This window comes from Sminthopsis crassicaudata, chromosome 1 (assembly GCF_048593235.1).
Source record: "Sminthopsis crassicaudata isolate SCR6 chromosome 1, ASM4859323v1, whole genome shotgun sequence".
Lineage (NCBI taxonomy): Eukaryota > Metazoa > Chordata > Mammalia > Dasyuromorphia > Dasyuridae > Sminthopsis > Sminthopsis crassicaudata.
The window spans coordinates 660,927,329-660,941,532 of record NC_133617.1 but is presented as its reverse complement, the minus strand read 5'-3'; the positions used below and the strand labels follow the sequence as shown (position 1 = coordinate 660,941,532).

The 14,204-nt window shown below is 34.6% G+C and overlaps 1 protein-coding gene across 1 annotated transcript in view; it reads left to right on the top strand.

Annotated features, from left to right (window-relative positions):
• Positions 1-14,204, top strand: part of PLPPR1 (phospholipid phosphatase related 1) — a 341,929-nt gene that overhangs the window by 168,012 nt on the left and 159,713 nt on the right. The window contains exon 2 of the mRNA XM_074283023.1: positions 8,049-8,157. Coding sequence (XP_074139124.1) covers positions 8,095-8,157 — 63 coding nt within the window. The 5' untranslated portion in view covers positions 8,049-8,094. The remainder of the gene's footprint in view (positions 1-8,048; positions 8,158-14,204) is intronic.

The following is a 14,204-nucleotide window of genomic DNA, read 5'->3' as shown; positions in this document are numbered from 1 at the left end:
AAAGAGAAAGTGCTTGGAACCAGGTCTTCCAGGCTCGAAGGCCAGTTTCTTCTTGTACAACCCTGACAGTTAAATGATCTCTCACAATAGCAGTACATAGGTCTGAAATGCTACAAATCTATATGCTGTTTCTTCCCACCCAAATAAGAATTCAATCTGCCTTAGACCTTGGTAGACTAGAAGTAAGCGCCTCTGGGTGATTATTCATGTGCTTTTCTTTTGGTATATAATACATAAACAATCTATCTGTACTGGTGATTTAAGTTGGCCAATGGAGTTCTACTGAGAAAGAAAATACACAAGATATACTTCCCCGCAACCAGGTATTATAAGAGCCACCTCTGTGGTTCTTGAAATCAATTTACTGGGGCATTAGATTTGGAGCTCCTAATCCTTTTCTGGGACGTCTGTGATTTTCTGGGAGTGTAGAATGGAAGATTGGAACCCCAAGAGGGTGAATTCTGGCTTTGAGATCTCTTTAGGGAGATTGTACCTCTGAAGAGTCCATAAGCTCTAGATTGAGTAACTAAAAACTGTATTATCAGCTAAGATTGCCTATGATGATAAAAATAAAAATACCTTCTTCAAATCTAAACTATACCGTGATTCCCCAAATCATCTCTCTACTTCTACCCCAATAACTCCATCCCCACAGTCTGTCTCTGATAGTGAATCCTTCCCAACTCTCCATCTTTCCTTAAATCTAGAATAGCCCATGAGTCCCAGAATTCATTTTTTCTCTAAATGAATACATTCCATTCACTCCACCATTTTAGCTGCCTTTTCCTATTAGAATAAGCTCCTTAAGGGTATTGATTGCTTTTCTTTGCATTTGTATGTGTTTTTCCAATTCTTAGCCATTTCAGGTACTTAAGTGTTATATCTACCTCTAACCCTCTATCCCATCTACCTACCTATGTTTAAGATAAGAATCTTGTACATCCACCTTCATAACAAAGAGACAATTGTAGGAAGACTAAGTATTAAAAAAAATTGAAACACACATTCAAATCACATACGTATGTTCTTCTGAATTACATTTTATTTTTTCCTAAGTCCATGTCAAAACAACTTTGAACATTTATTTTAAAAAGTTTTGAGTTCTAAATTTTTGTCCTCCTTCTGTCCTTCCCTTCCTTCCTCCCTGAAATGTAAAACAAATTGATTAGGCTATCCATGTGCAATTATTCAAAACATATTCCCATATTAGTCTATATACAAACATTCAAACCACTATCTCTTGTGTTTTATCCATCACTGGCTTTACTCAGCTCCGTGGAAAGGCTGTTGGATAATCAAAACTTTTATCATTACTATATTCACCAAAAATTCCCCCAGTCTTAGTTCATCATAGACTATAATCTTGTTTTCTTCTGTCTCTTTAAAATAAATAATATGGTTTCATGCCTATTCAATCTGGTTATTGTTCTGAAAGTCCTTGTAATGAAAGGGCATTCCTCTCACTTTGTTTTTTTTTCCCTCCCCTATTTCCTGTGAATTCTCAGCAGGCTTCACAGGATCCAACAGAAATAATTAATGAATGGTGAGTGGGTGCTGCTTGTCTTTGATTTTTAGGGGATCAAAGGAATCCTGTAGAGATAACAACAACAAATCCAACTGCACATTTGATGGAACATAATCTTATTTAAAATCATAGATTTAAGAACTAGAAAGATACTTAGAGCCCATCCTGGTCCAGCCCCCTTATTTTATGGATGCGGAGGCAGAGATCCTGTGAAGTTAAGCAAATTAGGCCAGAATATGTAAGATACTTGCCATGTCTCAATGTATTTTTCCTAAATTTTGGTACTCCTTCAATAAAGAGAGCAGCATGGTCTTAATTATTTTCTGTGAACAAATCTCTCCTGCGAGACCAATGTTCCAGGGATCTGTGGCATCTATGCCCTTAAATGATGGCCTCGAATGATAGGTCCTTTTAACTTACAAGGATCTATCAAAACTTTCACTTTATTGGCTCAGTCTTCAAGAACCTAGAGTTATCTTCATGTTATGATGAGGGATCAGATCAAATCACTAGTAGAGAACTTGTCCCATACTTTTGGAAAACAAAAAACTTAGAAGGCAAAATTGCAAATGGAAGTGATGGTAACCAGCTAAAACAGGGCTATTAACCAGGGTTCTATAGAGATTGGGGGGGGGAATCCATGAATTACATGGGAAAAGTTATATCTTTATTTCAATGTAATTGGTTTCTTTTGTAATACTATAGATTCTATTGTATGCATTATACAATGCATTACATTCATTATAATGATTATATTGAGAAGGAATTTTTAGTCTGCCAAAAGAGTCCATGACAAAAACAATAAGTTTAAGAAACCCTGAGAAAGAGCAGTCTCCAAGCTATCTGTGTAATCATTCTTCATTCTCTACCTTAAAGTCTGGCTCATCCCATAATTTCAGGCCATAACACTCCAGGTCAGTTCTTACTTGGCAAAGATATGACTACGTAAGCCAGTTATCACTCAAGCAAAAATGTCAAAGAAATGTGCTTGAATCTACCTTGAAGAAACAAAACTAGAGTTGTGTATATCTGGGATTGATGGCATTAGTAAAGGGCAGGGATATAATTCCTACTCCTTCAACTATGAAGTTGAGCATTCTGAGTAGAATTTTGAGGATTCTAGCACTTCTAAGACTAAAAGCTCTAACAGCAATATATACTCAATTCCTACTACCATCTTCTATTAACTCTTGTTTTCTACAAGCAGTCAAATTAACTGCTAGTTTGTAGAGAATAATTTATAGGCACACTTGTATTTGGGTAATGGATATAGTATCCAATCAGAAACTGTAATTTGTCATTTTATTGTTGTTCTTTCTGTTCTCTCTCTCTCTCACTCTCTCTTGCTCTCTCTCCCCATATATATGCATTCTACTTTTTTTAGAACAAAATTCAGTATAAAGCAATTCTCCCGAACATCTATTTATAGAAGTATCAGAAATATGTCAAGATTATTCTGTTTCACCCATGACATAACTGTAGATTAAAAATTATTAGATTTAGAAGAGACTTTGGAAATTATTTTTTTCAGAAATCCTTGTTCCTGGCTCTAATTCTACTTCCTTATAACTTTTTGATATCAAAAGCTCTTGTAAGCAGTTTTTTCTTAGTTTTTGATATCTCTTTAGTGAAAGGAATACTAAATTGTTCATTTTAGATTCATCCAATGAGAGTTTTTATTTGCTTTTATAGAGTCCCTGAATTATTTTTCTAAAATAGCCATTTCCTTAACTGCCAGTGTCTGTGCTCCCTGCTTCATCATTCCAATAGTAACTTAAAATTTTTATATATCCATTCCCTTTAGTATGTCTTTAAAGTTCTAGTAGACTTTGCATTTTTTAATAGCCTAGTCTCTGGTGGAGAATTCTTTTTGTGTTTGTTTTGTCTTGTTCTGACTGAACTTACATAGCATAGTTCTTAAACAAAAATATAAGACATTTTCCCATAATGATAACAATTCACAAGATCCTCATCTTAGAATAAAATCATCTTCACCATTTTGAATTCTTAAAATATCATTAAGTGCTTTCAGATGCAATATAAACAACAGCAACAGATTTTGCTCACACAGCTTCTTGGAATGGCTACCCAAATCATCTTTCCTGGAAGCTGTAAAAGTCACATTTACAACTTAGAAATTGAATGAAGTGCTTCTCTTGCAAACCAATATAGAACATTCCTGGTTCCTAAATAAAACATGCTTATGAAGCCCTTTGTGGTGTGTAGGACCTTGAGTGGACTAATGGAATTGATGTAGCCAGTCCTACAATGACCTTTTAAATTCACCTCTCCTAGTGCTTTACCTACCTAAGGCCTGGAAGTATAAAAGGATTAGCCAGAAGCTGGGAAAGGTGGTCAGAAGTCTTTTCCTGTGTTCTAACGGCTACAGATTGCTTTTTTGAGTTCCTGGAATGACAGCCATGGAAGGGGAGTTTTATTTTATATTCTTTTAATTCTAGAATTGTGTTTTTAATTTTATCAAAGTATTTCTTAATCAAATTTTATGATTTATGAGTATTAAAAATATTGTATCTGCTGAATTAAGATAAATTTAGTCAATTAACAATACATGTTCTATAAAGTATTTTTATATATACACACATATACATGTGTATATATACACATATATGTACATGTATATATATGTATATATATATATATATATTCATTTTATGTTCAAACTAACCCTAAGAATTAAATGATTGAACTCTTATTATTATTATTTGCATTTTAAGTGATAGGAAAATTGAGAGATATGAATCACACAGTATGTTCCAATGGAGAGAATGTTGGTTTTTGATAACTTGGACCAGCCAGTCAAACACAAGCATTTCTTAAAGACCTACGATGTTCCAAGCAGACATTCAGTCTTGGCCTGGAAGGAGTTCACAGTTTAATGATTCAAATATCAGCCCTGCTACTTACTACATGTGTGACCATTGGCAAGTCCAGCCTCTCTGTATTATAGTTTCCTCCTCTAGAAAGTGACAGAGTTATCCTAGATGACTTATAAGGCCTCTTGCAGATCTAAATATGTGATACTGTCTAATATAACCTGGAATTGAGGCAGAAGAGCATGTCTTTTGGTTCAATCAAGTCCAATGCTCATTCTAAGAGATGATGTTTTCTCTTCATATTACATAGTGATAAAGTTGTATTCACCTTATCCTACAAAACATTTTTCACTCCAGGTTTTTTTGTCTTCAGACAAAAAAAAAGCAACATTAGACATTACTACTTCAGGAAATTAAATACAAAATGTGTCATTGAATATAGCATATAGAAAAATAGGACAATAGACAGTAACTCTGCATCTTTGGTTCATGGTAAGCATTAAGGAATATAATTGGAAATTTATAAAAAATATAGGAAAATATGACTACATTTACTTTCCTATGTTCATTTGTTTGTTAGGGGAAAAATAGGGAGGATTTTATATTTAGTATTATAAGCCTATATAAATCTGAAACCAATTCAGTTTAGTCAGACTTGTTTTCTTTCTATGAAGAAATATATACTAGACATCAGGAGACATGTTTTCTAGCTCTACTAACTTACATGATTTTGAGCAAATCACTTAAACTCAAGGACCTTCAGTTTCCTCGTAATTAAATAAAATATAGAAATTGTATTAATCAATCAATAAATATTTATTAAATTCTTTCTATGTGCCAGACATCTTGCTGAGGTACAATAATAAAGCAAAAGGAATTTATTGCCCTTGAGCTCTCAATTTAATAGAAAGACAAAGTATGTAACTCATTGTGTACAAGATAAATACAGAGAAAGTGGAAAGTAACCTTAGTAGAAGCAACTTAGATTGAAAGTGAGAGCCTTTAAAGTATGAAGAATGATCAATAAAAGCCAAGGAAAAAGTAGATGGAGTATTTATGTATAAAGAATGGCAAGAAGGACAGTGTGGCTGAATTGTAGAATGTGTAGACAAGAATTGAATGGAAAGGTAGAAAGAGGCCACATTATGAAGAGAATTGCTAAACAAAGGACTTTTACTATGATCATAGAAATAATAGTGAGCCATTGAAATTTATTGAGCAGAGCAATGACATGGTCAAACTTATGCTTTGGGAAATTCATTTTGGTAATTATGTGAAGTAGATTGCAGAGAAAGAGACACTGGATGGGGAAAACAATTTTAATGCTATTGCAACAACCCACTTGAGTTCCTGAGCTAGAGTGCTATCTGTGAGTGGAAAGAATATATATATATATATATATATATATATATATATATATATATATATATATATATATATATATATATATATATATATATATATATATATGCAAGAAATATTGAAAATTAAAGCACAGGATTTAACCAACTGGATATATGGTATGAGCAAGGATGATAAAGCTGAGGAGTCAAATATGGCACCAATACTTGTCAAACCTGGGTGGCTGAAAAATGGTGGAGCCTTAACTGTATTAGGGGAAGACTGGAAAACAGGTATTTTTGGGAAAGGAAGGAGGAGAGATCATGAGCTCTGTTTTATATATTAAGATGTCTACAGAACATTCAATTTGAAATACTCAATAAATATTGGAATTAGAAATCAGGGGAGTAGCTATCTAGGAATCATTGTTTTTATGAAAGCTCTTGAGATGACAAAGTAAAAATATGGAGAAAAAAGAATAGGGACAGGACAGAGCCTTAGAGAATCCTTATATTTAGAGGGTATGATGTAGAAGGTTGAAAATCTAGCAAAAGAGACTAAGAAGGGACATTTAGAGCAGTGATAATAGCATATGTAACACAAATCTCAGGGGAAAATCTAAATCATATAAAAACTAAAGATATAAACTGTTAATAATCAATTTTTTCATTTTTTGTCTTTATTGATTTTGTGTATAGGATTTGTAATCATGAAGTCTGTGTTCCAGGCTTAGTTTCTATTTATCAGCTTATGAACTTGAGCAGAATATTTGATTTTCTGAACTTTAGCTTGATTATCTATAAAATGGGAATAATATTTATATTCTTTCCCTCACTGAAAATGTAAATTTTAAAAGGCATGAAATTCCATTGGAAAACTGTAAAGAGATGTTTAATCATCCTATTATTTTTTACTACACATTTCATCAGAGGAAACATACTCTAGTAAAGAGAACCAGATTCAGAGCCAGAAAAACCAAGGTTCACTTCTGTTACTTTTGTCACATGTTGACTGGGCAACATCTCAACTTTTTAGGCAAACTATCTAGGACTATAATTTGCACTGACAAATGGGACTTTTCTTATGCAGACATTATCTATATAAATTAAATCATAAATGTGTTTTGTATCCCTGCTTTAACTAGTGTGTGTGTGTGTGTGTGTGTGTGTGTGTGTGTGTTTTATCCCAGTGATTAAGTAAATTCTCTTTACTATTCAACATCTGGACCTGGTACTATTCTGACATATTGCTCAAAAATCATATGGTTTGTATATGACAGGAATAGAGATGAGACTTGTATCCAATTCTCCCTGAGCTGAAGATGAACACTCTGGCTACTATGCAATGACTGTCATGGTAGCCATCTTTATATTCAAACTTTTCTTTGAATGAAAATTGTTTCCCTCCAAAAAAAAAAAAAAAAGTTCCACACCTTGGTTTCTCATTTCATAGAGTAGTACCTAACTCATTGAGTTGTTAGGAGATTTAAATGATATAATTTATACAAAGCAATCTGTAAACATTTAAGTACTTATAGAATAATAATTCTTATTAATAAATAATTATATAGAAACTTGTTCCTCACTTATAAGGTATAGGCTGATTTATAATTGAATGAAGAGCTAGAGTAGAGAAATTCAACGAGTGGTCCCATGGGATAATCCTCCCAGGATGATGATGTTATGTGTTTGTCTCCAAGAAGATTTGAAAGAAAGTAAGGTACTTCTAGACAGAAGATATGAACTTAAATTTCATCTCTGCTCTTTACTATCCATGAGAGGATCCCTTTGTGTGTCTAAATCTCATTCTGTAAAAAGGGGATAATAATGTTCACACAATTTACCTCTCTGAATGGTCCAGAGAATTTTTTTAACTATGAAATGGAAAGTATTGCTATTAAAGGTGTGATATTTTAATACGTAGGAGGAACACTCAGGTTTAAAATTAAATAAGCTTCTTTAAGTGCCCAAGCTGCTACCTGTTTATGAATATAGGGAATTGATCAGGAAAATGTTCCATCACCTACATCTATATAATGTAGAAAAGCAAGTTTCACTTTGGGTCAGAATTCTATCTGTTAAGCTTGTGCATAAGGAATTTTTCTTCTATTGAGGTAAGCTGCCATTAACTAAATTAACCTGGCACAAGTGGTTTGAAGAATGTTTTATTATATTGGTCAATTGCTTGCCTGGTTTTGCTGTGGTTTGATCTATGTTATTTTAACATAATGTAGATGGCATCTTCATACCAAGATTTAGAGGAATATCAATACAAAATTAGACTTTATAGTAGCAAAGCAAGACAGAGAATAAATTGTTCTTACCCTGTGCTACTTCTTTTCCTTCCAGTCTAGACAAGTTCGAGAGTGTGTAGCCTCCCACCCTGTGATAAGAAATGGCTATTGGAAACAACACACAGAGAAGCTATTCCATCATCCCCTGTTTTATATTTGTGGAGGTAAGCACAGTGCTTCAATCCTGTGAAAATATTGCAACAAATATAGGTGTTTTCATTATGCTCCAATGAATCCCCAATCCTGAGTTTTGGTTTGGTTAAAAACAATTAGTTCTCATGAGAATTAATGTGATCTTATGGATATTACAAAAAATTAATGAATTCAGCAGAAACATCATCTTTTTAGTTAGAAAGCTAACTACAAGAAAACCTTACACATTTTGTCTGAAGGGTTCAAAAGAAGCATGTTTATTTTTCCAATTTCTTTCAAGTGGTAGCTCAAATATGTTCTTTCCAACAAATCCTTTCATTTATGAACATGAAGTATGTAAAGAATTATAGTATTTATGCAAATTATTTTCCAAAAGGTGTCCTTGGAATATAGACAATCAGGGCTTCTTTTTCCTATGTTAGTTCAAGAATTTCTCCCTTCAAAGTCAAAAGAAAAAAAAAACTCTTACAGATGAGTGTTTGCTATGAGATTCAAAAAATTTTATGCTTCTTTATCCTGTGTAGTACATGCTCTTTGGCTAAGAAGAACTTTTCTGAATTTCACTGGGTCCTGAATCTTCCTCCTACTCTACCTCTCCATAGTCCAATTTCACTTTTTCATATTGCTTATGTGCAAGGAAGGCAGGGATATAGAGGAAAATCAGTACATCGTTTGGGGAATGAGGGAGTGGAGGGGAGTTCAAACAATACTATTCCAAACCAGAGTTTTATAGAATGATTCTGAAAAGCCACTTTGTAAAATGTCTAGAATAAGTCTCAGATTCTCAAGAAATAATTTTCTTTCCCCTTACCCTTATAGTATCTGAACTCTCCTTAAATGACCTATAATCCGAGTCCAACTTTTAAAAGCAGATCATAATAAAAACCTGAAGATAACCTTAGGCATGGATAATATAAAGAGGATTTAAGGGTGAGCAAGAGTCTCCAGGGTCAATGGGAAGATCATATAATTAAGCTCTTCACCTGACACAAGGCAGTCATTTTGGAAGAAATCTTTTGAATGTGCACTAATCAAAATGAAGTGTTTTTCTGAAATTTTTCTTTGAGAGACATTTATAAGTGCCTCACAAAAGTGAGGCAGACATCTTCCTAAATTCAAATCTAGCCTCAGAATTACTAGTTGTGTGATTTGGAGCAAGTCAATCTTGTTTGCCTCAGTTTCCTTATCTGTAAAAATGAACAAAAGAAGGAAATGCAAATTACTCCAGCATCTTTACCTAGAAAACCCCAATTGGGTCATGAAGAGTTGGCCATGATTTTAAAAATGGCTAAACAACTGATCCTCTAAAGAAGAACTTAAAGTAATGTTCAAAAAATAATTTGGGACTAAAATATTCACAAAGAGAAGATTTTTGCAGGAAGGTAGATAGGTGGGAGAAGTTAATACTAAGCTTGATTTCTTTAAGAGAACAGAAAGAAACAGCTATTCAAATAAATATCCACATTCACTTTCTAGTGATCTCTGATAAATTCTAACCACAAGGCCTTCCTCTCCCACCTTCCTTTACTTACTGGATTCTAGCAGGAAAAAGAAATTGAAAATTCATGTTAAAAATAGTTAGGACATAATTTTTAAATTACTTATGAAATATACAAAAGAAGACAAATAATTTCCATAAATGATACTTAATATGCTATTGGAGGCTACTCAGAGTCATATCTATCACAGGCTATCACAGGCTTTGCCCCAGGGTGTTAACATTCTGGGGATAGTGGGGCATTTGTACTCCTTTGTCATATAAGTAAATTGAGCTTAGAATATTTCTAATAAAGAGACCACCTCTGCAGCAGCTACTCAGTACTCTGGTATCTTTATTCATGTTGACTAATGTCTTAGAGTTTATATCAATCCTTGGTGAGATCTAACAGCCCATGATCTTTCCTCTATAAGGCATTTTGTCCTGCAAAGTTGATTTAAGGGGTTTTATTTTGCTTGTACCATGCCACCAGATTGCTAGTAATGGCTCTGCTACTGCTCTGATAGTGATGAAGAAGAATAAATCAAGAAATGAAATTTTATTAAGCACCTATTATATGCCAGATTCTATGCTAGGTGCTAGTAATACAAAGACAAAATTTAAAAAGTCTCTGCCATCAAGGACCATATATTCTGTTGGGGAGAAAACAGGAAAACATAAAAGCATAGGTATACAGAAAATAAAAAATAAACACTGAGAGGGAGAAACATTAAAAGCTAGAGGAAAGCCTTATACAGGAGTTACCTTTGAACAGAGATTTGAGAGAAACTAAGGGTTCTTGGGGCAGGAGTGAAGAGAGAGAATATTCTAGGCATAAGGATACAAAGATACAGAGGTGGAAAATGTCATGTATAACAGCAAGAAGGCCAATTTGACTAAACCACAGAGGATGGTAAGAAGAGTTGTTGTTGTCTTCTCAATTAATCACATTTCTTCATGATCTCATTTGGGGTTTTCTTGGCAAAGATACTATAGTGGTTTGCCATTTCCTTCTCCAACTCCTTTTACAGAGAGAGAGAGAGAGAGAGAAGAGAGAGAGAGAGAGAGAGAGAGAGATGAGAGATGAGAGAGAGAGAGAGAGACAGAGAGAGACAGAGAGAGACAGAGAGAGAGAGAGAGAGAGACAGAGAGAGAGACCAGAGAGAGAGACAGAGAGAGAGCAGAGAGACAGAGAGAGAGACAGAGAGAGAGAGAGACAGAGACAGAGAGAGACAGAGAGAGAGAGACACAGAGACAGAGAGACACAACACAGAGAGAGAGAGAGAGACACAGAGAGAGAGACACACACACAGAGAGAGAGAGAGAGAGAGAGAGAGAGAGAGAGAGAGAGAGAGAGAGACAGAGAGAGACACACAGAGAGAGAGCGAAAGAGAGAGAGACACAGAGAGAGAGAGAGAGAGCGAAAGAGAGAGAGTGAGAGAGACAGAGAGAGAGAGAGACAGAGAGACAGAGAGACAGAGTGAGAGACAGAGTGAGAGACAGAGAGACAGAGTGAGAGACACACAGAGAGAGATAGAGTGAGAGAGAGAGAGTGAGAGACAGAGACAGAGACAGAGACAGACAGCAATAGAGAGGAAGAAGAAAGGAAAGGGAGAAAAGGGGGGAGAGAATGAAACTGAGGAAAAGAGTTGAGTGACTTGCCCAGGGTCACCCAGGTAATAAGTGTCTGAAACCAGATTTGTACTTAGGTCTTCCTGAATTCAGGATTGGTGCTCTACCAACTTAGTTGCTCCAGTAAGCAGAGTGCTATGTAACAATCCCGGAAATGCGGAGTGGAGACAGGTTGTGAAGGGCTTTAAATACTAAACAGATGAATATATATTTGATTGAAAAAGAGACCACTAAAATGTATTGAGTGATGTGATAAGTAGAGCTGTGTGAAAGGTAAATTGGAGTGGGGAGAGATGAAACAGAAAAGTTAATTAGGAAGTTGTTGAAATAGTCAATAAACTAAATGTTTGAACAAAAATAATGTTAATGTAAGTGGAAAAAAGGAAAAGGATGTAAGAAATATTATAGAGATAGAATCAACAAGTTTAATTGGATATTTGAAATAATAAGACTAATTGACAACTAATCAGACACTTGAAGTAAAAGTGAATGAAGAATTGAGGATAACTATGAGGTTAGTTGTAGTTAGTTAGTAATTGATTAGAAGGATATTGATTTACTCAATGGAGATAAGGAAATTCATAAGAGGTCTAGTTATTTGGAAAATTTTAATGAGTTGTGTTCTGATATATTGAATTTGGTATGTCTACATTCAGTCCATTGTGCCCAAAAGACAGTTGGAAATTATGGACTAAGGCTCAGGAGGGAATGTAGCAGAATATATAGATCTGGGAATTATCTGCAAAGAAATAATTATGAACACTGATGAGGTCACAAGAGAGAAATAGTAGAGGGAGAATAGAAGAAGGCTGAAGACAGGAACTTGGGATATACCTACAGATAGGACAGGTGATATGGATGATAACCAAACAAAGGATTTTGAGAGGAAGAAAAGAGGAAAGGGAGAGGAGAAAAAAAGGGAAGGGGAAAGGAGAAGGGAAAGAAAAGAAGAGGAAAGGAGAGGAGAGGAGAGCAAAGGAGAGCAGGAAAGGTCAGCAAGAATCCTTCTACTGAGGAGACTCATTCAACCCTTTCCCTTTCATTCTTTCCTATTTATCAAAGGATTAAGGTAGAATGTTTTGCTACCACATTTTTAATGTTTCAACCCTTATTTCTTTATGACAGAAAACAAATTTCATGAAGTAAGTTGATGGGAAATCAGACAGGGAATAAGTCATCCGTCATCATCTTTATATCCCCAATAGCAATTTTATTTTAAATTTGCTTAAAAATCAGAAGGAAACCAAACCTCAGAGTAAGATGTTTAATTTATAGCTTAGAGCAACCATCTCTGAAGATTTTCAGTCCTCTAATGCGTGAATGATGAGCTTGACTGGTAGAGCAGGTGATAGAGATATAAATTAGTCTTCCTGTGGTTAACCTGACACAAACACAAAAATAAATCAAAGTACTGGCTTTCATCTCTTTATTTTAGTGTATCCACATTCTTATAAAGAGTGAGAATATCTTTGCCAGGACTCCTGATGATTGTAGCTACTTGTGCTATCCACCTCCTCAAAATTGTTTTGTATGTATGTATATGAGTATTTCTACACACACACACATATATATATTTAAATATGTATAAATGTATATATGCTTGTGTATATATAGATATGTATGTGTAGGTGTGAATGTACATATAAACAGACACACAATTCCCACATGCATGTTATTTCCCTTCAATAGAATAAGTTCCTTGAGAGCACAGAAATTAGAATTTAGTAGATACTTAATAAATGCTGTTTGAACAAATGAAACAATTAATCTTTGACTTCTAGGAAAGAGGATGACAATTCTTTTGCTTCATATTTGAAGTCTGACATCTCATATAAATGATTGATCCAACCTCTGACCCTTACTCCCTGTGTGACCCTGAGATAGCCACTTAATTTCCTTGAATTTCTGTAGCTTTGTCTATAAAAAATGCGGGAGTTGGATTAGATGGTCTCTGAGGTCCCTTAGAGATCTAGATCTATGATCCTATGGACATTTTACATGTAACATTCCCTAGTAGCATGTGTATTTCCTTTCTCTCATGGTGACACACAAATTCAATTATTGTTCCAATACCATTAATTCTTTTTTTTAATAATTTAATTTTTATTTTATTTTATAATTATAACTTTTTTTTCGACAGTACATATGCATGGGTAATTTTTTACAACATTATCCCTTGCACTTACTTCTATTCAGATTTTTTCCCTTCCTCCCCCAACCCCCTCCCCCATATGGCAGGCAGTCTTATATATGTTAAATATATTACAGTATATTCTAGATACAATATATGTGTGTAGAACCGAATTTTTTGTTGCACAGGAAGAATTGGATTCAGAAGGTAAAAATAACAGTTTACACTCATTTCCCAGTGTTCCTTTTCTGGATGTAGCTGGTTCTGTCCATCATTGATCAACTGGAATTGGATTAGCTCTTCTCTATGTTAAAAGATATCCACTTCCATCAGCATACATCCTCGTACAGTATCATTGTTGAAGTGCCAATACCATTAATTCTTAAACCAACTTATCCAACCCTACTTTGTCTACTGACATCTAGTCTCATTTTTAGCTGCCTGATGTACACCTCAAACTAGATTTCCCAAAGTTATCTTAAACTCAATATGTCTAAAACTGAATTTATTGGCTTTTTTCCAATACCTTCCCCTTTTCCTTATTAAGGCTGAGAATATCATCAGCCTGCAATCACCAACCTTGAAACCCAGATGTCGACTTCTGTTCTTGCTCTCTCATTTCTCTATAGCCAATCTATTGCCAAGGCCTGTAAATTTTACCCTTATTACATCTCTTTAATATGTATCCTTCTCTCTTCTAACTCTATTATCACCCTGGCACAGACTCATTTCTTCATACTTAGACCACAGCAATAGCCTGCTGGTGGATCTGCCTGCCACAAGGCTCCTCATCCTCCAATCCAATCTCTACTCAATTG